The sequence below is a fragment of the Struthio camelus genome, chromosome 2 (assembly GCF_040807025.1).
Source record: "Struthio camelus isolate bStrCam1 chromosome 2, bStrCam1.hap1, whole genome shotgun sequence".
In the NCBI taxonomy this organism is placed as follows: domain Eukaryota; kingdom Metazoa; phylum Chordata; class Aves; order Struthioniformes; family Struthionidae; genus Struthio; species Struthio camelus.
In genome coordinates, this window is record NC_090943.1 from 70112262 (window position 1) to 70139269 (window position 27008).

Here is a 27008-nt window from a genome sequence, read left to right on the forward strand (position 1 = left end):
TGCTAGAGTAATAAGATCTACAGAGGATCTCACAACCCAGGTATATTCAGAAAAACAATATTACTTTAAGGACAAGGACATATGCATGATCTCCATGTAATTAAGAACATTTTAACTGATTAGCTCTAATAGACTGGTAAACAAGAGCCAGTCCCATGCTATTCAGGGAGAACACTGTATGTAACTGGATAAATAAGTTCATCATGAGTTCCATAGTACCACATATGTAATTTACACTCCCTCACAGTCTTGTCATTTAATGACTGCTCTGGCTTTTGGACAAATACAGTTAATGTCTTTTTACAAAATAAAGGGCAGGCAGTGCGAGAAAGTATATATGTTCAAACAGTGAGGAAAAGTCTTACATCTCTAGCATGAATTATTCGCTTCGTTAACAGAACTTTGCTTTGTCTAGCCTTTGTGACTGTTCCCTTCATTTGTTTTTATGAATATTTCAGTATATTTTACAGAAAATATTCAGAAAGCTTGTTTTATTAGGACTACCGCTTGTTATCATTAACTCTGAAGCCATCCTACATAAGAACTAATACTTAAATGTGTGTCCTTGTGATACAGCACAATCAAGAAAAAAGAAACAGGGCAACTACTTCACCTGCTGACTGTACAACCCTCCCAGGCACTGAAAAACTAATCTGCTATGTCTGCACTCAGACAAAACACTTACGTGTGGTCTTAATTTTAAGCACGCGAGACACTCCAGTTACAGCTGTAAACAGTTGGGTGTAATATGGAAATACCACATTAGCAGACTGAGAAAATATTTTACCCAATGTGGCTTTGTTTTCCAACAGTGGGAAACTTCAGGAATGTGGAGGAAAAAACAGCCTTGCAACCTCAGGATAACATTTCCCCAACAATTAGAAAGCAGTTAATTGAAGAAATATGTCAAGTAAGAAATAAAGAGGAATGCTAAAGACTATGTTACATCGGTAATTGAATTGCAGACTTCAGAATGTCTTTGTTCCCCAAACTGAGGAACCTGGAAACCCAATGCCTGTTTTCTTGTCAATTGTTAAAAGTTTCAGTATAAAAGTATTTGGTTTTGGCACACTACAGCCAAAGTGTTTGGTTATCAGTCACGCCAAAGTGTAAAACAAATAAATAGGCAAATGAAATTGATTCGGTATGTCTATGAAAAAACTCATTTTTTAAAACGAAACTCTCTTCTCCTTTTCCATTTCCTGATGACATTTACTGCCATTGTTCAGATAGATGTTCCTGAAATAGAGTGATCTGCAATCACAGAAGGTTTAGAAAAATATACTAGGTAAAGGGAACTGCAATAAATAATAATAAAACCCCCATCATTTATTAGCTGAATTTAAGGGAATGTGCTTGACAGTCTTAATATGAAGGTAGCAAGTTTTCTCCATTCTTACACTATCTAATTAAATAAAAATACGGTAATGAAGTAACATGGAACACCTTTAAGTCTTTGACGAGATAGTGAGATTTAAGGCTGAGACATACTGTCAAGTAAGAGAGATGCTATAAAGCAGGGATCTAACAATACATTGCCTCAGTATCACTCAGGATTCTGTTCTGCTTCGTTTGTAATCCTAAGCACTGAAAAAGCCAGCTCCCAAGTAGAGTTTTCTTTGCTATTTCAGCTATTCCTTCATCTCACTGGCATTTCACATATACCGGGCATGTATTGGACCTGATGAGGCCGACTCTATTACACCTTTTCTATTCTATGACACCTTTTGGATATCTGTGACCATAACGATATCAAAACTTTTAGACATAAAGTAGATCTCTGTGGTCAGTGTCCTAGTATTTAATGCTAAAGGAATGACTGCAGGAGAGTACAACCCAAAACCAATAGCACAGTGACTGTGTCGGATCAACCATGATGATAACATGGAAAAGTAACTATTTCATTTTAAATATTAAAGTATATAATATTATTATCTTGTATTTATTTTTCTCTTATTTGGTGACAAGCTGCCATTTCTTTCTTGGTACAAATGACGTGGTTTTCAGCCTTGTGGTTAATATCCTGGATTTACTTCCTATACTCCAATGCAAGGATGACACTTGCCTTAATTCTATTGCTTTAAAAATGAGGCAATCAGAAACTAAATGCTGTAAAATCAATAAAATATTAGTCCATGCTATACCACATTTCACACAGGAAGGAATTTTATAACTCATCAATATAGGTGTACTTATTTTATCCGTGAACATTTTTTTATGTATTTTTGTCACTGCATTGACAGCTTGATTTATTTTAAAACAAGACTAAAATAAACCTGTGCAGATTGTTCACTGTGAACAATTTAATTTACCTGATTTCTGTTGTTCTGCATAATTTAAACAGGTTTTGATTTTTATAGCACTTTAAACCATTCAAAATTATTTAAGAAAAGGCATATAGGAATATATCTTATCTTGAGGAGTCCTCAAATACTGTTTTAACACTTTTCATCAATCTTTTCCTACTCTGATTGGGCATCTAAAGTCTCATAACATTTTTCTGTTGCTTTGAGACTGGATGATGCCTAAGGCGTTTTCAAGGTGATGGTACACATATTCAAGTGTTAATACCGACTTGGATGAGTGTTTTCCTGTAAGAACATTCTCATTTCTGATACCTTTCTTTTTGTGAATGTTTTTAGGATCAAATTTCACTTGTGATTACCAGAAGTAGATTTAACATCTTTTAAGTAAATTTCCCGGGTTTTTTTTTGCAGTAGTTACAAATATTAGCTCAGCAAATACAGACAATTACCAAAAAAGCAACAGCTGTCCATCCCACAACCCCACAACTCTGTTTCAAGGGAAAGACAAAAAGTAGAAATTGGCCCTTCTCACATTTCACTGATAGAAAAAGACGCTTTCAGCCACAGAGATTACAGCCTGCAGAGCTATTACAATGAACTGCATAATCTCTCTCTGCTGTTACTACCCTTTCCTGACTTCAAGGGCATTTTATTCTGCATATAACCTCCCCAAAACAAATCAAGAACCGAGCAGAGGGAGCAGGACTGTGACTGCTGTGGCTTTATCCCCTCAGTCTTCCTATATCAGTAGGGGCTCTTCCTGTCGCTCCTCAACTTCACAGGGACAGAACCAGAAAGTTTCTTGATCGTAGAAGCACAAAAAGTAATTGCTGGGATAACTAAGTAAAATGTACTTATTCTTGCCCAACAGTGAATCACAGAAGAGTAGTCATCACACTCACTTAAAGGAGGAGCTATACCGTGCTGTCATTCTTGCATGTTGTTTCAAGTACATTTACGGAATCAACATTAATACGCAGTGCTTAGATACCCACTGACAGAGAAGTTTCCTGGGTACAATGTATCTTTTTGTAAGATAGAAACCTGTGGTGCTACATCTGACAATGGCTGAGATGAGAAGCCTTTAAGATATAGCTGCTCAACAACCTGCGCACTAAAACTTACCTTTCGACTGACGGGCTCTGGATTTTGCTTCTGGATGCAGCTTGCAGCTGCCTTCTATCAATAGATGAATTGGCCTGTTCTCTTCTGCTTGCTTTATTCATATAGTAATATGGCCTCCCTCCCATGCAAAGGTTTTGGAAGACGCAGTTATTAAAGCTTTTTTTTTTTTTTAATGTAAGGATTTTCTATTAGCTCTGGATTGACCAAAACCTATTTGTAAAGTGTTAAAAACAGGAAAATTAAAGCTTTCATTTTTGACATGCTGATTTTTTGTACTGGAAAGAAAGGAAACTTTTAACTTGGTGTCAAAGATAACATCTTATTTTGTGAAAGTTGCTGGACAGAAGGGTATTTTGTTAAGAACTGATTTTCCTTTGCTGTCTACCTTAAACAAATGCATTTCCCAATTCAACCGCAAAGCAGAAAAGAGAATCATGTTATTCACAGAGCTCTACTAATTACATCAATCATTGTTTGCAAGTGTTTCAGATCACTATATGAAAGGCATTGCATTGTGTAAAGCCCTGTGTTACTCTATGAAGATGATGATAATAATGCATCAGATAAAAGGAGTCATTTGCTGTCCTTAATGTTTCTGTAAGCACTCCAAAGGCATGGTGTCTAATTTTGCAGGAAGAGGAGCTCTCCCGAGGCATGAGGAGGTCCATAAAGGGGGATCAGTGGCCCTCAGGAAAAAACACAAGCCCTTTAGTATATGAGGGCATGTGCAGACATAGTGGATTTCCCTTGATGTGCTGCTATCCATGCATTTATACTGGGGCAGACTGCTAATGCAATTCCCTTTGTTACCCTGATAGCAAGTCCCAGCTTACAGCAGGGCTGGAAATACACCTACAGGGTTTCTAGTATTAGTGTTACACCGCACCTGCAAAACACAGACGATGGGCAAGAATTCAGTGTTCTCTCTTTTCTGTCCATGTGTGTTTTGCATCAGGTGGAGATGCACGGGAATCAGTGCGCTGGTAGATTTGTGTTATTTGTTTAAGGTAGTTATCTAGACTTTCCTAGTCTCCTGCAATAACACAGAAAGCTCTGTCACACAAGGAGAGCTCATTTTTCCTTCTCAGTCAAAAATTACAGAAGAAATTTTTAATGAGTGTTTCCTCTAAACTGACGGCAGTAGAGCTCAGAACCTCTTTGCAGAGGTGCTTGCATTTTAATTCAAACAAGGTGATAAAAGGTTTTCCTAAAATATATCTGGCTAGGCTTCATCACCCTGCTTTACATTTAGCAGGAAACATGCAAATTGCTTGTGTGGCTAATTACAGTAGCTGGTTCTGACTTTCAGCAGCAATCCATGTGTGCAAAGCCTCAGTCTTTCAACTTGGAACACCAGGTTCTCTCAGCCTCAGAGGAACGTAGGACAATATAATTTCAGAAACGAATACTGAGCCACCTCTTACATGCCTCACTTTATCTCACTCAGTATTGAAGTTCATTGGCAGTGCTTTACTTCAGGCTACCTTTTGATCAAGCTTGATACATTCCTCTTGATTGGTATTCTTCTTGGAAAAACAAAACAAAATGGTAAATATTGACATATGGCTGTCACATTAAGCATGCAAGATTTGCTATCCAATCCCATGCACAGTGACTTTAACGTTTTGGAAATCAAGCAACTACAGCAACCTTTCAAAAGTAGCAGTTCCCCTTGTATTTGGAAATTAGCTTAAATCTTGTTTGCTGCATTTGTTTGTTGTAGTTAGAATTGCCTTATTGACAGCTGGGAATAAACACTGCTGAATTCCTTCACTGAATCAGTATCTATCTGATAAAAAATAAACCGATGTCCAGTAGGTGACTTTTTAAAAGAAAAGCACATGCCACAGACATAAGTCACCAAAGGACAAGCTCTGCAGTTTAGCATAGCTGCATGAACTCGATGTTGTTTCTCTCTCCCCACTATGAATTGTGAAAGGCTGGGATCGGTGTCCTCTGCCAGGCCTGCTTAGCACACTGAAGATGCCATAGTCCTTAGGTGCTACTCACTGACAACCAGCTGGAGATTATCAACCCAGAGACAACTTGCAGGAGAGTTAGGTTATGAGCTCTTCTTAGGCCAGTTCAGGCAAAAGCAATTCAAACACTCTCTTTCGGCCATCAGGTTACCGCAGAGGACTTGGCCTTGTGAGAGCCTGCTCACAAGATCTCTTCTGCCAGCAGCCTTCTCTTCTGCCAGAGAGGGGAATCTTCCACTGAAGGTCGGGAAAAATCAAAGAGCTGAAGGCCCAGTTCTCTGCAGCATGAGTACGGCTGCACAGCCGAGGGAAGCAGAGCACTCCCCCACTCTGAATGGCAGCACTGTGCTCTGCAGTGCCTTGCCTTGCCACGCGTCTTTTATCTGATGCCAGGTTCTCAAGAGGCTGGATTGCTCTCTTTTTCTTAATTCTGTGTAAATGAGTTGGTTCTAGAAGTGTTTGTATCAAGAAAGTCTTTGCATTGCTGAGTTAATCAGAATCAAAGAGAAGTTCATCTCTGCTGTGGGAAACACGCAGAAGATGCTTTGTCTCTCTGGAGAATCTGTATCCCAGGGACGGTTTCATTGTCACTTGACAAGGTCCCTGAATACAGAGTGCTTTCCCTCTATAGAGGCTTATAAATCCATTAAATCCAGTGTGGGTAGAGAGAAAGCCCTCCACACACTGCACCCCATTTGGCAGCTGAGCAGCATCCTTACCCAGAGTGCCAGAAAGCACTGTAAAGTGACCCAGATGTGCCAGCTGTGGCTCCCCATTACCTCCATAGGGCTCTTGTCCTCAGGTTACCCAGGGGGGCCAGGAGCTCATCTCATGAAGGCACACGTGCTGCAAACCTCTGCACGCCAGAGCCTGCAGAACAACCCTAAGTCATCTCAGGTCAGCAGGACGCTGTGCCTACACAGCTGGCCTCTGTCTGCTGGCATCTCACAGCCGTTCCACTCTGCACCAGGCAGCTGGCTCCAAGTCGAAGCTGGCAGAGCCATTCACCAAGGATAACATTCATTGAAAATGTAGCTCTTTGTTTGCTTAATGAGTCACTGAGACTAATCCATTTTTTTTTAAATAAAGAATGCGTTATTTGTAACTTGTCTGTGCATTGTTTGGCCGAATAATATCAACCTGTTTGTTACTGCCTTGTCTCTGTGCTGTGCCTAATACTGGGTTTTTGGCCACTGTTTGGCTGCCAACCTACAAGGCGAGGCTTCCAAGCCCTGACTGGACAACAAAGTTTTACAACAGAAGCTTAACAAACAGCAAACAATGAACTTAGAATCAGTATTTTCAATTAAATAAATACTTATGAGGAGATCTGTGAAGCTTTTGGGATGCTGAAATGTCTATCTACTGTCTGAACACTCTCAAATCCAAGAAGTAATGCAGCCTTAGGAAGCAGAATGACTCCTAATGAACCCCTGTATTTCAAATGCATTCCCCAGTCAGCTCTTCTTCTAATCGATTAGTTTCTTCTCTGACTATATTCATGTTTACTCTGTGTTTCCTGCTAAGTAGTTTCTCAGAGGCTAAAACTTTCAGTAAGGTTTAGTCAAGCTAACTATACAGTTAACTACGAGCTAACTGCAGTTGCAAACACTTTTTGATTTTTCTACAGATATCTCTTCTTGAATGACATGAACACTTTGGCTTGTTTTTCCAGTCCAAAAGAAACATATTGTAAGGTAGTAGGTACAGAACAAAAGTAAATGTAGTAAAAAATAATACATATTAATAGTCAATTTCTGAATAAAAAATGTGTTGGGCATTTTATAGAAAGAGGCGGTGTCATATCTGGGTTGTAAGTGTATCCTCTTTTTACTGAAAGAATAAATGGTAATGATTAGCATAACAACTTAATAGGGAATATTCTATCAGCAGATATTTCCATACGCAGGCAATGAAGTCCCTACATCTTTCCATACAGCTATTTTGGAGTATTGTACTGACCTTTCTACCTCTGGCAGCGGACAGAGACTGCAGAAATTCTTTGTTTCGTTCTCCAGACTGTTGATCAATGCAGATTACCTGACATCTGCTACATGGACCCACAACCTGAAATTCCAGTTAAAGAAGGTTCACACATACATATCAGAACAGGATAACACGGAACAGTACAAGCTTCTGACTGCCATAACATCTTAAAAACACATCTTTCATGTACTTTTTCAGTGTCATTTTATGCTTTCATTATGTAAGAGGTCATGCCTGTTCACCTAACATTTTCAAAGGCTCCATTTGGGAAGTTCTCATTGAATTTTGAATTCTTTCCTTTTTCCTTTCTTTTCCTTGAAATACTTCCCACAGACAGAATCTGAGAAATACCAACTGTTTATATACTTATATTTCCTGCTGGCTTCACTTCATCTGCTGACTGGCAGGGACACTTGCCCAAAGAACTGAGTGTAAAATTAAGCCAGGACCCTAGGATTTGACCACAGGAGGATTCTTTTGGAGTTAAACTAACAGCGTTTGGTTTACATTGCTTCAGTGCAGTTGAAATATACATAATATACCACACTCTTTCTGATTTTCATGGCTCTTTGTAAATGATCAGAGTGCAAAATCTGATTTTCACAACTTTATGAGGTCAGAAGGAATAACGCGATCTTCTAGTCTATGTGTAATAAAGACCATGGTTCCCCCAAATTAACTCTTGTTTGAACTAGGGTGTTTTTTTAGGAATAAATATTTCAGTGAGTTTCTTCTTACCTTTTACAGCATTATCTTATCCCCTTTCACTTAGTATTGCATCCCTAATTTTTCCAAAGCTCTACATTTTAAGAACTAATTGCTTTTACAGCATCTCAGATTACACATTCTACTTCTGTGAAATCTGTCATACGATTCAAGGGGGCAAATAATAAATATTTGCACTGCAAATATTTTTACACACAGATCTGAAGTGCTATTTCAGTTCTTTAAGGTACACCTAAAACTGCATGTAAAACTATTCAGTGTAATCATCAAAACCACACATTTGGCTCTTCTTTTTCAGAAGATGAATTCCCATAGCTTTAGTATTTTATTAAAAGAAAAAAAACACAAGGTAGAGGAGATGATATTTCTCCCTGCTTTACTTTGTCACAGTTTACCAGCTTCTTCTATCCCTTTACTAGCATCAAGCACCATTACCACCATTTGTATTGTTACCACATCACTATCTGAACAAGGACCTAGCAGAGACTTGAAAAGACAAATTAACTTGCATAAGCCTTTCTTTTTTAGGCTTGCGTTCCTAAAATATTTCAATACCAAAAGCAGGAATGTAGTTTTATACTGTAGTTTTACAGTACTTTCCACCAGAGGTGCCTGAACTGAGTTCCCTGGTGTGACTCCAGCCTTCAAAAAGCTATACATCAAGGATGTGTTCCTCATCTCCTACCTAAGGAAATTTCTCAAGTCTCTGTCTCATATTACAGCTTATTTATCAAAGTACATGTAAAAAAAAGACAAGTCATATTTTCTATCTTTACTAAAAAAAAAACCTTGCCATTTCTTACAGTATGCTGACCTGAAAGAAGTGAGAGGGATTTCTATCACAGCTTCTAGATCTGACCTTAACAATTGTGTTATTCACACCTTCGTTATCATCCCTAAGCAAACAATGAATAAGCCACTTCTACATTCCAGGCAATGGACTTTCAAATACATATTTCACATAAGAGGACCAGAGAAACCAACTGGAATATGTGCATCTCTCCCTTAGGTTTCATGCATATCTTCCTCATGGACTGTTTGTTGAAGGTTTTTCTCAAAAGAATTATTCTGTCAACAAAGGCTGACTCTATAGCATTTTCCTGATAGCATAAAGCACATTATAATGTTAGAAATGCTATGCAGCATAACATATAAAAGAACTTTACCAAGTTAGACCAAGGTCAGGTTGATCAAGAAACACATCTTGGATGGAGATTGAGAGAAAATGCATATAACAGAGGGCAATACACAGTGATCGTTACTTGTATTCACATCCCATCTGCAGGCAACCAGTCACCAGATGCGGCGCCATCCGAGACAACATTTGGACTACAATGCTTATCAGCAACCAGTATTCTCTCATGACTTATGCCTGCTAAATATTTGCTGCAAACTCTGCTCCAAAACAGTGATGATTCTTCCCCTATCTGGATGAAGGTAGGAAATGCTATGAACTGTAAGATCAGGAAAAAAAAAAAAAAGTGGGGGAGGAGAATGTCAAAACCTCTCAATCATATTAAAGCATGTTTGGTCACAATATATATTTTTTAACACATTGCATAAACTTCATTAACTGTGCTGCCTGTGTCCCAGATAAAGCCTTGCAAAAATTGCTTTGTCTCCAGGGGTGAAAATGCGTTGTGACAGAAAAGGACAAGGGAGATGAGTCTATACCTCAAACCGCAGAGAACCTATTGAAATCTCGGCCCATTCTTCTTCTTCAAAGGACTCTGGTGCACTGATGACAATGTTAGCACGGAAGCGTTGGATTAGTTCCTCTACTTCCAACGGCTCTTCCAGTCTGTGTCACAGATTTCATGGAAAAAAGCAGATAAGCTTTATTAACTAGTTTTCCAGTAGATATTTGTGCTTTAAGAATCTAGTGGCTAATATGATTCAGCAAATACTTCTTCTCCGGAATTAGTTGGACCAAATTTTAATACAAAAGCTACGAAAAAGGCACAAGGTATTTTACTATAGTTTATAATCCTCTAGGTGGCTTCTTCAGAGATGTAACCTAAAATTGTAAAGTAGGTATGAAAGCATGTGGAGTTGCAATTGTAAAGAATGTATATGAGAAAATTTCCATATTAGCTACCATACATAAGGCTAATGATAACAAATAAAAAGGATTGATGATAATTTCTTGACTCAGGTGGTGGAGACGCCAACGAGGAGAGGTGCAATGCTAGACCTTGTACTAACAAACAAAGAAGGTCTAGTTGGAGATGTGAAGGTTGGGGGCAGCCTTGGCTGCAGTGACCATGACATGGTGGAGTTGAGGATCCTACAAGGAGGGAGCAGGGCAATGAGCAGGATTGCAACGCTGGACTTCAGGAGAGCTAACTTGGGCCTCTTCAGGGACCTGCTCGGAGGAATCTCATGGGGTAGGGCCCTAGAAGGAAGAGGGGTCCAAGAAAGCTGGTTAATATTCAAGCATCACCTCCTCCAGGCTCAAGATGGGTGCATCCCTCTGAGGAAGAAGTCCAGCAAAGCGGGCAGGAGACCTGCATGGATGAGCAAGGAACTGCTGGCAAAACTCCAACACAAGAAGGAAGTCCACAGAAGGTGGAAAAGGGGACAGGCCACTTGGGAGGAATACAGGGACGTTGTCAGAGTCCGCAGGGATGCGACAAGGAAGGCTAAGGCCCAGTTGGAATTCAATCTGGCAAGGGATGTCAAGGACAACAAGAAGGGCTTCTTCAAATACATCAATTGCAAAAGGAAGACCAGGGAAAACGTGGGTCCGCTGCTGAACGGGGCGGGTGCCCTGGTCACAAAGGATATAGAGAAGGCAGAGTTATTGAATGCTGCCTTTGCTTCAGTCTTCACTGCTAAGGCCAGTCCTCGGGAATTCCAGACCCTGGGGACAAGAGAGGAAGGCCAGAGAAAGGAAGACTCTCCCTTGGTGGAGGAGGATCAGGTTAGAGATCTTTTGTCCAAACTTGACATCCATAAATCCATGGGCCCCGACGGGATGCATCCACGAGTGCTGAGGGAGCTGGTGGATGTTATGGCTAGGCCACTCTCCATCATCTTGGAAAGGGCCTGGAGATCAGGAGAGGTGCCTGAGGACTGGAAGAAAGCCAACTTCACCCCAGTCTTCCAAAAGGGCAAGAAGGAGGAGCCAGGAAACTCCAGGCCTGTCAACCTCACCTCCATCCCCGGAAAGGTGATGGAAAAGCTCCTCCTGGAGGTCTTCACTAAGCATCTGGAGGACAAGAAGGTGATCAGGAGTAGTCAGCATGGATTCACCAAAGGGAAATCATGCTTGACCAATCGGATAGCCTTCTCTGGTGGGGTGACTGGCTGGGTAGAGGAGGGCAGAGCAGTGGATGTTGTCTCCCTGGACTTCAGCAAGGCTTTGGACAGTGTCTCCCATCACGTCCTCCTAGGGAAGCTCAGGAAGTGTGGGCTAAATGAGTGGACAGTGAGGTGGATGGAGAACTGGCTGGATGGCCGAGCTCAGAGGGTTGTGGTCAGTGGCGCGGAGTCAAGTTGGAAGCCTGTAGCTAGCGGTGTCCCCCAGGGGTCAGTCCTGGGTCCAGTCTTGTTCAATGTAGTCATCAATGACCTGGAGGAAGGCATAGAGTGCACCCTCAGCAAGTGCGCTGATGATACTGAACTGGGGGGAGTGGCTGACACACCAGAAGACTGTGCTGCCATTCAGAGGGACCTGGACAGGCTGGAGAGCTGGGCGGAGAGGAACCTCCTGAAGTTCAACAAAGGCAAGTGCAGGGTCCTGCACCTCGGGAGGCATCATCCCAGGCACCAGTACAGGCTGGGGGTTGACCTGCTGAAAAGTAGCTCTGCAGAGAAGGACCTGGGAGTGCTGGTAGACAACAAGTTAACCATGAGGCAGCAGTGTGCCCTTGTGGCCAAGAAGGCCAATGGGATCCTGGGGTGCATTAGGCAGAGTGTTGCCAGCAGGTGGAGGGAGGTGATGCTGCCCCTCTACTCAGCCCTGGGGAGGCCTCACCTGGAGTACTGTGTCCAGTTCTGGGCTCCCCAGTACAAGAGAGACATGGCACTCCTGGAGAGAGTCCAGCGGAGGGCTACCAAGATGATTAAAGGGCTGGAGCACCTCTCCTAGGAAGAAAGACTGCAAGAGCTGGGCCTGTTCAGCCTAGAGAAGAGAAGACTGAGGGGGGATCTCATCAATGTGTACAAGTATCTGAAGGGGGAGTGTCAAGAGGATGAGGCCAGCCTCTTCTCTGCGGTGCCCAGCAACAGGACAAGAGGCAACGGGCAGAAACTGAAACACAGGAAGTTCCATCTGAACCTGAGAAAAAACTTCTTCACTGTGAGGGTGACAGAGCATTGGAACAGGTTGCCCAGAGAGTTAGTGGAGTCTCCTTCCCTGGAGATATTCAAAATCCCCCTGGATGTGATTATTTCCCCCTGGGAAATGTGCTCTAGAGGTCGCTGCTTGAGCAGGGAGGTTGGACTAGATGATCTCCAGAGGTCCCTTCCAACCTAAACGATTCTGTGATCTCTTGGGTAAGCAGTCATTTGACTTGGTAAATGTTTCTAAAAAGAAAATAAATACAAAGACATTCTGCACTTGCTGCAGTAGCAAAATGGAAAAAACCCAGCAGATACGGAAGGTGAAAAAGGCCAGTAAAGACATTTTGTGAGCGAATGTATTCCTCATATTATTATTTGCCCTTGGGATGCAGGAGATTGCACCAAATGATGGGTGTTTTGAAAAAATTTAATATCTGTGTGGAGACATCTACACCTCCTTACAAGCATTTGAACTGCCATAGTGTAGATTTGTGTGAGTACTGAGAACATAGATGAGGGAGCCAGAAAGGCAGACTGCATACAAATATCAGAAAGTTGGCTGCCCCTTTGAATTGTCATTCTCTATCTTTATACTATATCTTTCTCAGTACCATAAAAAGGACAGCCCTAAAAGTTGCAAAGGAGACCCTCTCCGCACCTTTGTCAGTGGGGAAGAACATTTCATTTTGCATTGGCTAACACTGACTCTAGCAACTTTCAAGGTTCCTTCAGCTGTGGTTTTAGATATGACATCCTACAGCAGAGAGAGAAACCTGGCTATATAGTGAAAAGAGAAGTTTCTCTTCTGGGGAAAAAAAATTAAAAAGTAAGGACAAACAGTTTAAAACTGTGTTTTAATTAAAATGAGGGAAAGCATGCAAAATCAAAGCACAAGGAAAATTGTTCACATCAAGTAGTCTTGGCAGAAGAGGCCCGTTGTGTGAAGAGCTTTGTTTTGTTTATAATAGTCTGGATGATCTTTAGAAGACAAACGTGCATAGGGATAAATTGAGTGTGCAGATTTTCAAGCAAACCACACAACCTCGGTTCCACTAAAGGCTTCGCTGTTGACAGGAGCCTGGGGGTAGAAAGCGCTGTGGGAAGCTTAAGCAATACAAGGTTTCCCTAGAGAACCCACAAGCAACCCCATGACTCAGACAAAACTTCTAATCATTGCAGGAGATGGAAACCAATGGGAGGAGCTGGCTATACCAATGCTCAGACAAACGGGGGAAAAAAATAGCAGTTAGTCATAAACAAGCTCAGTTACACTGTTTTGCATCCCAGTCCATGTGGGCCTAGTCCACAAACTTGGCTGAGTCCTGACAGAAAGTGGTTTGGTGCTCGACAGAGAGAGCTCTGAATGCATTTTGTGACACAGGAGTGCCTGCCATCACCGCTGGTACTAGTGGGAACATCAAAAGCCCCAGTAACACCGGAACTGTGCTGGCAGTGTCCTGAACCAGTTGTTAAAAAGCTGTTTTTAAAAAAAAAAAAAAAAAAAAAAGACATCACTTCTAGGAATTTCATCCCTTGCCCCTGCTCCTCCGGGACAGCACTGCCCATGCTCCTACTCTCTCTGCCTTCAATCTGCTCAAGCTTGCCTCCAAAGTACCTCATCCTCTCTTGTGCCTGTCCCCAGCCCTCATGTTATGCTTGTAATCACTTCTGAGCACGTATCTGAGTAAATTGCCATTAGTTCCCTCCCCCCCGAACACATGTCAGTTGGATGGAGTGACAGGTATCTTCATTTCACAGATCTCCACAGGAGTGTCTGTAGTAAAAATCAACATATTTTGCCAAAGCCAGCTTGGGTACTTTGGGCTTTCCACAGCACTTGGCCTTGGGATGCAGAAAGCATTCCACATATTTAACAGGAAAAGCTGAAAATTATTTGCATCATTATTTGCATCTTCAGGGGCATATTTCTATCAAGAACATTTGAGTATGAAGCTAGGCCATTAGTATTTTCACAGAGGTGACTGGTAGTGGTAACACCAGAGGGATGGATGTCTCCTTATGCATGTAGCTCTACAATAGTATGGTACATTCTAGCTTTTATTTAAAATGCTGTGACTGTTTTGGATCGCTTCTCAGGAGCCAAGTGCAAAGTGGAAGATTAATTTTTACTTATGAAAGATAAAAAAGAAGAGAAACTATTTAAACTCAATTGAAGATTGAAAGCGTTCTACAAATCTTAACAGGTTTTCATTAAAAAAAAAAAAAAAAAGCAAAGTAGCTTAACAGCATTTCCTGAAAACGAAAAGCATTTAATTAAGACCCATATGTACCGATTCTTAAACCTGCACACTGCACTGAACAGTGCACGATTCAGTATTTGGAAAGTCCGGCCACAGTGATTTAGTAACAGTGCAGAATGATGCTGTATATTTATGCTGAAGTCCTTTCCCCCAACATCCTGAGAAAGCTCAGCATGGCAAAGTAGGGGAGAGTTTTCCAACCTGTGCTGCAGAGCGGGAAGCAAGATGCTTCCTGGGCATCATGGCAGCTCCAGTCATGGCTGGAGTTTCCCTTGGGACAAAGTAGATTACTAGCCTAGATGTACTGGCGAGGAACACTGGAAAAGCTGAGCTGCACAAGCGGGGATGATCTGCCATTGCGTGTTTTCCCAAGTCTCCTGTCCTCCTTCATCTTCCTTTGTTGCTCCCTCTAGTGCATTCTTCTTTTTTCTTTGCGCTATCCTCAAATCCCATGTCTAAGAAGCTTCCTCACTGCGCCTCACTATGGAAAAGACTAGTCTGAGGAAGGGACGCTTACAACATTGTTCTCTCAAGAAGATGTAACCAGGCTGTCAAGCCTTTTCCAAAGAAAGCACTAACTGTCACTGAGAAAGGTGGTCAAAACAATTGAGAGAGGCACTGATCAAACCTCCTTTCTCCAGGCATTTTTCTCTGGGTGGCACTGCCAGGATACGTTGAAGCTGCCCAATTGTCTCCTGCGTAAAGAAAGGCAGTGCAAGCTCCAGTGCTCTGTAGTGCTGCTTCATACAGTCAGTGGTTTTAAAACCTGAATATTCATCCTTCAGCTATATGCACACATTCCTCCTCAAAACAGCAACTTCAATGCAAAGGTAAGGTCTAGTGGGTGACTAAGAAGATACCAAGCAGAGGCAGGATAGTTTGGTGAGACCAGAAAAGGGGTGACCTGAGATCAGAGACATACACTGTGGCTGTGGTGAGCAGGGCTACGAAGGAGGCCTTGAGGAAGGATTTGCTGTGAAATTCAGTGAAGGAAGCTGGCCTCAGTTATATGCAAGAAACAGCAACTCTCCACGGTCAGTTTATGAAAATTCAGTCAGTAACGTGTTCCCTATCTTCAAACTCTGGGCTGGCCCAATGTTTCCTTTGCTGTTTGTGTCTCCCACTTCTGTGCAAATAATGTCAAATTCAATACAGAAACAACCAAATAAAGGAAACAGCAATAAAATAAATACAGTCCTGAAAACAGTTTTAAAATATTTCTGCTGTGAATGTTTACTCTAAATCTTAAGCCTTCTCATAGGAGAGAAATCTTTCAGTAAGTATCAAGATGTTATATTTTCACCTGACAGATTATTTATGCTGAGGAAACGTAATTATCCCTGTTCCTCCTGTAAGCAGCAGTTGGCTTACTCCTAACAGTCTCCTGCCAATGGATCATTTGACAAGAATTACATTGACATATTCCTAAAGATGAGTGGCACACAGGTTATGTTCAAGCATTTAACCCAAATTTTCAGAAGCAATATAGACATAAGTAATTATAGCAGTTTGGTACCTCTATATTTGTTGAAGACTGAAAAGGAAGTATCTCAAAACTTCTACATGAAACAATTACATTGGTATTTTATGATAGGATTCTGGAATCCAAGACTGCTGAGAGACCTTTGAAGACAGAAGGATCTTACCTTGCCGAAATATGTTCCTTCAAATACAAAATGCTTGCTACATTTATCAGGAGGTATTGTGCTTCATTGACGAGAGAGAGAGAGATACTTGTAGCAGGTGCCAGACCTAAAAAAAAAAAAAAAAAAAAAATCAATCCGACATTACAAAATGATGGTTAAAAACGAGGAAGATAATACTAACAATTTCACCCCATCTTTCCTGTGACCTCTTATTCATTTTCATCACAAAGGTTATTCACTGGGCTCCAGACACTAAGGAAAGATTCTAAGAATCCTCTCAACTTGTAAATCATAATGATGCAATACATTTAGAAACTGTGATAGAGATGAGATTTTAACCAATTTTGTAAAATAATTTACAAGAGCAATATCTATGGATTTTTCATGCTCTTTCAATTTGTTCCCTTTTATAATGAATTTCAGTATAAGAATAAATTCACTGTTAATGGATTTTTCAGGATCATTTTTCAAAATGATCAGTGAATTTCCAGACAGTATCATGGTAGTGATGATTAAAAAGCCCAGATTGGTATATCTCTACATTTTCGCCAAGTCTAACAAATGGAAGGGCAGCATAAGAACAGTCTGGGTACCTTCTGAATGTACCTTTTGAAGCCTAATAGATCAAAACCACATGACTCTCTCACCCTCTATCAGTGTAATTTTGTACTCAGTATGAAGTCCATGAGCCAACCAGGTATTTTGTATTTACTAAGTGAGGAATCACATACATTTTTAAGAATGCCAACATACCTTTTGCATTTTTCTGATGCCTATTCTTTTTTATGTCTGAACTTTGCCTTATCAAGCGACATGAACGGCCAAGAAACATAGATAACCAGCCAGCAATTCTCTCCCCGCAGTCGTATGTTTTTACCCTATCACAAGAAAGGAGGGAATTAACAAAATGTGACTGCCAAAACATGAACTTGCAAAACTGAAGACGAGTAATGAAGATGCTTATTCTCCTCCTTTCAATACAAAATACAGAATCCATAGCGTCTGATGAGTGATCAAAGAGAGATGTAAAGTTCTGCAAAATTTTATTTACCAGATTTCCTCAACTTTAAGAGTAGTTTTAGTACTGAATTTAATAATTATGGGATCTAATTTAACTTCATACGTAAAATTATTGTGGAATAAGGAACTATATAATTGTAATGCTCAAGACTGACTCTGAAGTACAGTAACTGGTAACCCATATTACGATATTACAATACACTATTACGGAAAAGTTACTCCTTGGTCTGTGTTTTTTTACTAAGATAAGATGAAGAGAATTAATCTGAGCTGAATTTATGACTGCCCCACTGTGCCACACTGCATACAGTTTTTACTGATCCCATCCGGTACAAAAATGTTAACTCTCTAATTTAATTCATGTTAATAGAGACACTCCCCATTAACTCGGAAGACCCAACAGGGCTCCGCTACCAGAGCTCAAGTACTAGTTTGTCCTTATCTAAGCACAGCTTCCTTTACTAGTAATTTGTCTAGTAGGTTATGCAAGGCTGGCAATAGCTCTTTCTCCTTTACCTGGACGTAATCCCTCCTAGAAGGATCTTCAGATAATCTGTCTCAGTTCAGGAAGGCTATGCATCAGACTGTTAGGAAGTCATTAGCATCTTCAGCCACCAATCATCTTAACTTCTGTAGTCTAAACATTAGGCATTTAGTTTAAGCTAGTTTTCTGGGTTTCCTCCACAAATAATGGAAAAAGGTAAGTACTTCCCATCAATACCGGACCTTAGGATGCGATGTCTGGCACTCAGGAAGCGTTTAATTCTACTGACTACTAAAGGCAACTTGACTGACAATCTAACTTTGGAATGGTAGAAACAGGTAAGAGGAATGCAAGTTCTCATGCCTATCTAGGCAGGATTCTTGTAAGGAAAATGAGATAGCCATAGTGCTATGCTCACCTTGCTGTCCTACACAGCCGAAGAAGCTGATCTGTATGGAGACCATCTGTTGCGTGAAACAAGGAAACAGTTTCTCACAGCAACGGATGCTGTGCCCTAACATGATGAGAGAAAGCTGCTTGGCCTTATAAAATGTTCTGTAGATTGAATTGCGTTACACAGGTGGAAAGCCAGACAAAAGGAAATCAAAGAGATTTTCTAAATCCTGCAGGGATCAGATCTCACTTCAGCTCCTGTTCTGAACTCTGACTGGGGTGCAACTCTGCCAACTTTCTCCCCAGCCTGAGACTGGATTGATGCCAACCAGCTGCACCTGGTCAGCGATGTCCTTCAGCTGAAATGAAACACAGATATCATGAGATACAGGCTCTGTGGCAAGAATCAGGGCCCCAAAAGGTGAGCTTCCATATGAGACTTTACTGTCTCAGCTGAACAGTTCTTGTGTCCTCGCTGTCACAGAAACAGGGAGAAGGCGGCTGATGAGAGAGTGTAGATCTTCCAGTGTGATAGTGCAGGTGAAACAAATTCCTCAATTTTTTTTCTTGCCCAGACAGAGGTGCTAGGGGTATTTCAGTGGTCTCCTGAGCCACTTACCTCTGACAGCCTGCCAGGGCTTGATACTGTATAAATCAGAATCAAAATCTGGCCCTCTTCTTTATTTGCTTTCTATTTTCAGTCACAGTGGCTAAGCTACAAGCAGATAGCATTCTTAGGATTTCAAAGGTCACTAGGCAGTTTCTGTATTCCAAGACTCCTAGGTTTTCAAATTGCTTTCTCTTAGTGTCTGAACGTTTTCCGAGTGAGGAACGTTGTCTCTTCAAGGTCTTTTTCAAAGTCCTTCTGTTGTAGCTCAATTCTATTCATTTATGCTTGCACTTATGCTCACTGAGTTTTACTTTACATCTGTCAGCATCACATTTCATTTGGTACACGTCAGGCAATTTATAAAATCTCAGATTTTACTTGCTGTCCTCTTTGAGTTCGCCACTCATCTTGCTGTTACGTCATTTAGCTTCAGTGCTTTACAGCTGGTACCTCTAGCTAGGTAATTTATAGAGTGAGAAGCAAGGACAGCTAAAGGATGAGTATTGATCCCAAGGAATATAATACATATACATACCCACAACAGGCTCAGTTCACCTTGTTTTAACTATTACTTTGCTGACTTCTACCACTGATATCCTTTTGTTGATCTTTTTGATACTGTGGCCTGTCATGGAGCAGGCTGTATCCCTGCCTTTTTTTAGTACAGCACTAACGCTGAGCATTTGGGGTCTTCTGCAACATCAGTAGCCATAAAAATACTAGCTTCTACTTTCATTACGGTTAGATATTATCCTGGAGAACCATGTTCCTCCTAAGTGAGCAGGACCTGCTGACAGACAACCCGTGCCAAGATGAACACAAGTTACCTCACACAGAGGAAGCTTGAGGTCTTTTAATTTTTGTGACTGCTGTCAAACTAAACATCCTCACGTAACTGCTTGCTGATTCTAGGTCATGTGCTTTTCCCAGCTACCTCAGTGTAAATCCAGAGTAACCATCTAAGTCAACAGAACTGCTGAAATCACAGTGGCATAAACTGAGCAGAATTAATATGTGGAGAAAACATTCTGTAAGAGGGTTTTTTCTGAATAAAGACCTTTAAGTAAAAACTTTTGGTTATCTCAGACACTCTGCAGAAGAAATCTCAGACCGCAAATCATCTCCTGTCCCTGCTAGAGTAGGGCACTTTTATGTCCGTTTTCCATTTCTTGGCCCTGGAGGCTCTCCTGCTGAAAACCAGTGAACCTGGCATCAGGGCTGCTGGATCTTTGAGCTCTTTCTGAGCCTCTTCAATTTTGTCCACTCCTTGTGCCTTACTTCCTGCCTTGTTTGTTTGCTAATCACAGTCTACCCTGTGTAGTTCGTCTTGTGTCTCCCCTTTGTCTTTTCCATCTTCTTCTTCTTCCTCCTCAGAACTCTGAGCAGTCTCCCATAAAAGTTTCCCATTTCATACATAAAAAAATGACAGAGCTAGTGTCATGAAAGACAAGCTACAAAAAACAGTATGGCAACAAAGTATACGCACGCAGAGAAAAAGATAACATAGGCTATTTTACAGCAAGGTCTGCAAGAGATGGGCTAACCATAGGGAGGCTAAGGATGAGTCAACACTACGGGAAGTGGGACAGATGGTTAAAATAAATGACTCTTGGGTGACTTCCATCACCTGGGGAAAATACGCTTCCAAGAAAAAGATCCTCTTTATTATCTGAATACATGTCAGGCTAATAATAGTCTAACATAGAAGGTTTTAAAAAACCCCAAAAACGAGAAGTGTAAGCCTGCCCTCATGGTGAGTATGTCCTATAAACTATAGACACATTCTACAAATCACATTCACCAAAGTAGTGAATTTCATGTTTCAGGTAGGTAAAAACAGAAATCACTCGTGAAAAATGAAATCGTTCAGAAACCAAGTCCTCAATGTTAAACAAACACACAGGAAGAATAATTGTCCTTGTTGGTTTTCAGGGTATATTTTGGGGAAAGAGGTCACTTCCTCCTTCTTGCAACAGTGGAATAGAATTTCTGTGTAGTATGCAAAATTGTCAAAAGAAGGAGAAGCTAACTCCCCCTACGGCTCCACAGGAGAATGGCCAGATCTGTTGCTGGTTTGTTTAAGCTGCTGCCCTCAGAGAATCAAGTGCAGAGAGATACAAGGAATTAGTGTATATTACTTAAAAATTTAAACAAATCTGTAAATGGCTCTTTTAGTTGGACTTGCCAAGAAACATAGCCGGTGGAAGGAAACGCAGCAGATGATAATCTGAATGTACTTTAGGAAGGCGCATGACACAGACACTCAGAAAACTTAATGAGACTGGGAAGTACTTACAAAATATGACAGATAAACAGTTCAGTTCACTAATACGGAATTAATTTATTTGTAATGTTATCTTTCACTGAAGTAGTATATCTCCGTTTGAAATTAATGTTATTTCACGTACTCCGCCTCAATCTTCCCAAGATGGTGAAAGGGACACTGAGGAACATGGGCAGTCAAAACAAAATTAAAAAGGGTGGAAATGTGGAAAGTTGTTTGTAACTTCAAGTTCTAGAAAATCTGAATCAGTGCAGCATGAAATGGGCAAAGTTGCCAGTACCACTGAGTGCCAAGTCATCATAGTCCCCTGTACCCCTCCCCCCCCTTTTTTTTTTAGTTTTTATTATTATTTACTGCTTTCTACCAGAGTTGCTGGGCATGCCAAATTACCTACCTAAATCTGTGCTTTCCTGGCCCACTATACCATAGGACATTTATTATTTTACACCCTCCCATCTTTTTTTTTATGGATTCTGCCTGTGCACTTTTATCCAGTCATGTCCTGAGTGGCAGTGCAGTGATTTTCATCTCAGATTCCTCTCTGCTCTCACTCACCTGTGCGAACAGACTTTACTCTCACAGATCACAGCCTCTTTTCCAGTATTTGCTTCTAGTGATACGGATATTGGATCCATGCCTAGATGGGCAGAGAGCAAGCCATATGTGCAGAACCACAAGGTTATTCATAAAGTGCCTAAATTTACACCTGTTCACAATCACAGCAGTCTCACAAAGAGCATAGGACAGAAATACTCTTCTTTTTTGCTAGAAAGATACTCTCTGCCTGCAGGTGGCTCCAAATGACAATGCAAAGAGCAAAGGATGCTGGACAACCTTGGTATCCAAATCACATGAACAAATACACAACTTCAGCTTTGAGTAACTTTATTCTCTGTGTATTTCAGGTAATGGGGTTGGCACAGAATTACTGCCTCAATCAGGGCTCCCGTAGAAAGGATGAGCTTGTCACTGTTGTGCCACTCCTCACAAATCAGGCTATAAGTTTAATCATTGCTGGGTTTTTTTTTTTTTTTTTGCAGGGTGTGAACAGAAAGACGAGCAGAAAAAGTAAAAATAAGCACAGGCTGTTCTAGGAAAGAAATATAAGGTGTCATAAAACTACATAGTTTAAGTAAAGATAAAAAGAATGGAAATCACTACTGAGATAACTATTCCCATCTATCCTTCTCTGAGTTTAAACTGAATGATGAATTCCTGGTAGTTATCTATGCTATCAGTTTCTTCTACAGTTTTCTTATCTTGAATAGAATGAGCCAAAGGGATAAAAAGGCTATTGTGGTTTACTAGAAGGAAAAAGAAAAGCTATACATTATTGTTTTAGTTAATTGAAAGCAATAATCTTAAATGACAAGCAGCATTTTACTGTGTGGCTGCAATGAATCTCACTCTCCTTCGTTAGAGTGCTACATAAACTGGCAAAGACTCTATCTTCATCACCCCAGCTTTTTATCAATACCTTTTGTACCTTTTACTTATTACTTTTTGTTTGTGCTACTGTAATATCAACAGGAGTCAAGCTCTGCTAGCTCTATGGTATGGTGCAACAGAATTGTTTTATTCTCTTCTGAAGAGTAAGGAAATGTAGTTCAGATTCACTATATCTTGTCCACTCAAGCCTTCCAAACACAAAAGGCTTCTACTCCTTTGCAGGTAATGATGGCAGTGTATTGCAAAAGTGAAGATGGAGGAGGAGAAGCTAGGTTCACTTAGGAAAATGAAATATCTCAATAATAAATACACTGAACCTGCTTGCAACAACCTGAAAAAGAAGCCAATGTAATCACCTTACAGAGTACAACAACTGCTCCTGTACTTGCGAGTATTCGAAACAATTAAACATTAGTATCATTCTTTTTGGAAAAGAGAAATGTTTCTACCCTGTGTGGGTCCTTAGCTGCTATAATTTCTAAAAATAATTTCTAAACAAAGGATGTTCACAAAATTTCTTAAGATAGAGTCTCAGGGCTTTAAAAATCCTTGACTTTACACACCAGCAAGTATATCATGTTTTTATTGAACAGTACACATTTTATAGTGATGTTTAGGTCAGTTTAACATTGTTAATTACAATTTTATTCTATCTTAAGGCAAAAAAAAAATAAAGCAGAATATTGCCAGTTACTAAAAAGTAAAAGCTGTCGTTCTCCATGGTCATTTGCTTGATAATAAAATTCACAGATGTGCTCACAGTATTAATGTAAAAAAAATTCTTGTCTTTATAGCTCCTATTTTCAGTCAATGAGAAAAATCAGAGGTCTGTTATTTCAACAGACTGAAATATAAACTATTCATGTATATTCTTTCATCAGTGTATGCACATAATTCCCATTAATTTTACTGGCAGTAACACATGACTATTGAAGGGAGAATAAACTCCATAAAGTGTAATTAGTTGCTCAGTTTTGTTAGTATCTTTCAACTCCAACATTTTAAAGAGATTTCACAACACTCAAAATTTTTCCCTCTGTGCAGTGGCCAACTAATTCACAGCTTGCCAGAGTAATGCTGATTGTTAGCGAAAATGGAAAGAGAGAGATTAGCCTTTTGCAGGAATGTATTCTCAGCAAAAATCTGTTTGGCTTACTGTCCTGTAAGTCAAGAACAAGCCCAGTGGGGTCCGGAGCAGGGAGTGGAGTGTGCCCCTGGATGGAGCAGGACAGGAGGATGATTCTCTTCATTCTCAATCAAGCAATACAGCTTCTGGAAATAACTACACTTGTTCTGCCCTCTTTTAAGTCACTGGCAGTCCACTGTCTTCAGTGGAAGCAAGACTAAGTTGAGATATAAGAAGTTATTTTTCTCTATGGATGCTTTTTTAAAATGACAGTAGTTTTCTCTAAGTGAATCCTGCTATAGGCAAGGGTTCATTGCAGTCTTCAATGCAATATTAATTGATATTCCACAGCCTAAGTAAATAAGATGTGACAAAATACAGAAATGCAGTTTCTCAAAACTAAGGAACCACTCCCTCTACCAAAGTAAAAAACAGTCACTGAGAATACAAGCACAAGGCCTTCCTCTCTCTTTCCAGTCTCTTACCCCTTTCCCCAGAAATCAGGGGAATATCCGGAGCTTCCAGGCTGCCATGCAAAGAAGCAACTAATGCTACTGGCATGGCAGAGAACATTTCTGAGCCTTCAAGCATTTTTGGCCTTGCCTAGAGCCCCAGTCTGACTGCCGTCGCTAACCATAGGGGTGGCAGGCTCACACAGCTATATCAGTCAGACAGTGGGGTGTGCCTGTTCGAGGGACAGACAGGCTAGGGAGATGCCCTGCGCCCAGGGATCAAAGGAAGAACCTGAATCAGTTTCTCAGCATGGGGAACGTTCAGCAAAAGCTACCAAAGTAGTTACTGTCGAATTAAATCATACTGACAAACCTACTTGAAACATATTGAAATAAAATCACTATAAGCAAACTTTTCACTAATGAAAAGATTTGTAGGAAGAGGAAACCTGGAGGGGGAGAGAGAATAGAGTCACTGGTTTTAAAAGTGGTATAGATAAAGTCTTTGTCACAATCTAACAGTATTAATAGCAAGATGTTCTTTAAGAACGCTGCATAATTCAGCAATGTGGAATTTGCCCCGCTTAGCTTTAGGCGCTTACCAGAGGCATCTAATCCAGGAGCACAGTTGCCTTAGGCTCTCTCTGTTGGAAAGAGACACCTCCAAGAGAGTAAAGCGCACTTAGATGGGGATCACTGCCACAGTCTGCTCTCATACTGACAAAAGCATAGCTGGTAGGAAAGAAACCAGTAGAGAAAGTAGAGCGGTTACAGCATCCTCACGGGAGCAGAAAGAAGGCAGCTACCTGGCCCATCGTTGTTACCTGACCAGCTGGGAGTGACTGGGATTTCACATTAAGCAGAGCAAGAGCTGCAGTAAAGGTACAGCTAAAAGCTTTTGCCACTTTCTTCACTATTGCCGCCTCCTTCACCCACTCAACACCAGAAACGTCCACATCATCATGCCCATGCTCAGGTCCAGGCCCAGGCCCACAGTGGATAATGTGTGGGTAATGGCCAAACGTGGTTCTGCCTGGGTCAGAGAAACAGGGCTGAAAGAAATGAGATGGCAGAGAAATGAGTGTTTTCTGCCTATCAAAGCCTTCATAACCTTTGCCTCTTCATTAATGCAATGACATGTGCAACAAAGGCCAAGGCAATGAAACCTATTCGTGGTTATAACTGCAGTGAAATCACGTGCTGAAGAGAACAGAGAAACTCTACAAGGGGACAGCGAGGGCAGGGGGAGAAGAGGAGGAGCCAAAGGAAACAAAACTCTCATCTGGGAAAGAGGCATGCTAATATAGCCGAGGAAAGGCAGTTCGGATGGGAAGCATCCAGTGGGAGAGAGAAACCCGCAAAGCAATAATGCTGGAAGAGACCTGGCGGTGACTGGAGTCAGCAGGCTAAGTGCTGCAAATCTGAAACACAATTAGCAGGCGACACAGGCCAGTGAAGGCTTCGAACTGCAGGCACAGCAGCCCTCCTGGCCCATCAAAGGGCTCCTGCCCCTTGCTCTACTGCTCTCTGCCCGAACTACACACACAGCAGACGCTAAATTAGCAACAAGCTATTGACAGGCTGAAGAGAGCTGTGACAAAAGCAAGAATGATTAACATGAGACTTCCAAGGAAAGAGTCAACTCGTTGAATTAAATTGGTCTGCTATGGAATGATTTAAGTGAGAGATGCAACAACAGCCCATATATCTGAAGGTATAAAAGAAAAGAATAAAAATTTAATACAAACAAATAAATCACGAGTTTAGACTGCAGGTGACAGGAAAAAACTCAGAATAAATGTTAGAACAGCTTCCTATTGATTTATCTGCTGAGTCTTACCTGCCGGTTCATACATGCTCCCACCCCTGTGCTCTCGTATGAGCAGTAACCTCTAGAATTAGTCTCTCGAAGCAAATGAGAACCATTATCACACTCTTAAGCACTAAAAGATAACACAGGTGGCAAATACACTATAAAAGTGAAAAACAGTAGTGCTGTTATAAAAAGAGGGCCCAGATCATCTTATTGGCTAGAACGATTGGTATCTAGGCTCATTATACAAAGAATAAAATGACTCTCCACTCTTACGTATTGGCAGTACCAAGACAAGCTATAAATGTCAACCACGTTTCTGTTAGAGCACGTCAGAGATCCGATCAATCACTTTCGGATGGAAAAGCAATCTACGCACTTGATCAATCACTTTTGGGTGGAAATGGATCTCACTTTCACATGAAGGAAGTTAAGGGACTGTGAAATCTCCAACAATGACATGAAGTAAAATGCAGGATTTAACGATGAATTTCACCCTGGCACCAACTATGGCAAGGGACTGAACTGCCACTAAATCTCAGTGAGAAATGGGTGCCCTGATCGTTGTTTATGTCTGTGAAAACTTCTTCCTGACTCGCTGAAGTATGTCAGGGCAGACATTATTGCCAGGCAAATGTACTAATGGATATTCAGTTGTCTGAACAATGTGGTCCTAGCCAGGAAAATGTGAAGAAAATACGCAGAAGAGCAGAACGAAACAATCAAAAGGTCCAACAGAGGTGAAGCTCTCAAAATGTGAAGGATAAATGGAGAAGGTTTAGACAAGACTTCACATTGTATCCACAAGCAAGAGGTACGAGGAGAAAGGAGGTGAGACGGAAAGGAATTTAAATTCTAGGAATAATGAGTTCGGAAGCACCTTCTAATTTAGAAGTTTTCAGAGAAGGGCGGCTATGAAACTGGACTACAAAAATCTGAGATGACGTGCACTCCACATTGAATTGAAATGAATCAGCAACACCTTTTTTAAGGAAAGAATATAGAGGGAAGAGCGGGAAATGGCAGAGTTGGTGGCAATGAGCCAATACAGAATCTGTAAA

At 41.0% G+C, this 27008-nt stretch overlaps 1 protein-coding gene across 5 annotated transcripts in view; it reads right to left on the minus strand.

The window, feature by feature from the left end:
* Positions 1-27008, minus strand: part of MOCOS (molybdenum cofactor sulfurase) — a 250951-nt gene that overhangs the window by 20840 nt on the left and 203103 nt on the right. For all 5 annotated transcript variants that reach the window (XM_068936213.1, XM_009676755.2, XM_068936214.1 and 2 more), the window contains 5 exons: positions 21663-21744; positions 17070-17194; positions 16317-16422; positions 9797-9923; positions 7373-7477 (listed from right to left, as the gene is read on the minus strand). In XM_068936213.1, the coding sequence (XP_068792314.1) occupies positions 7373-7477; positions 9797-9923; positions 16317-16422; positions 17070-17194; positions 21663-21744 (545 nt within the window). The remainder of the gene's footprint in view (positions 1-7372; positions 7478-9796; positions 9924-16316; positions 16423-17069; positions 17195-21662; positions 21745-27008) is intronic.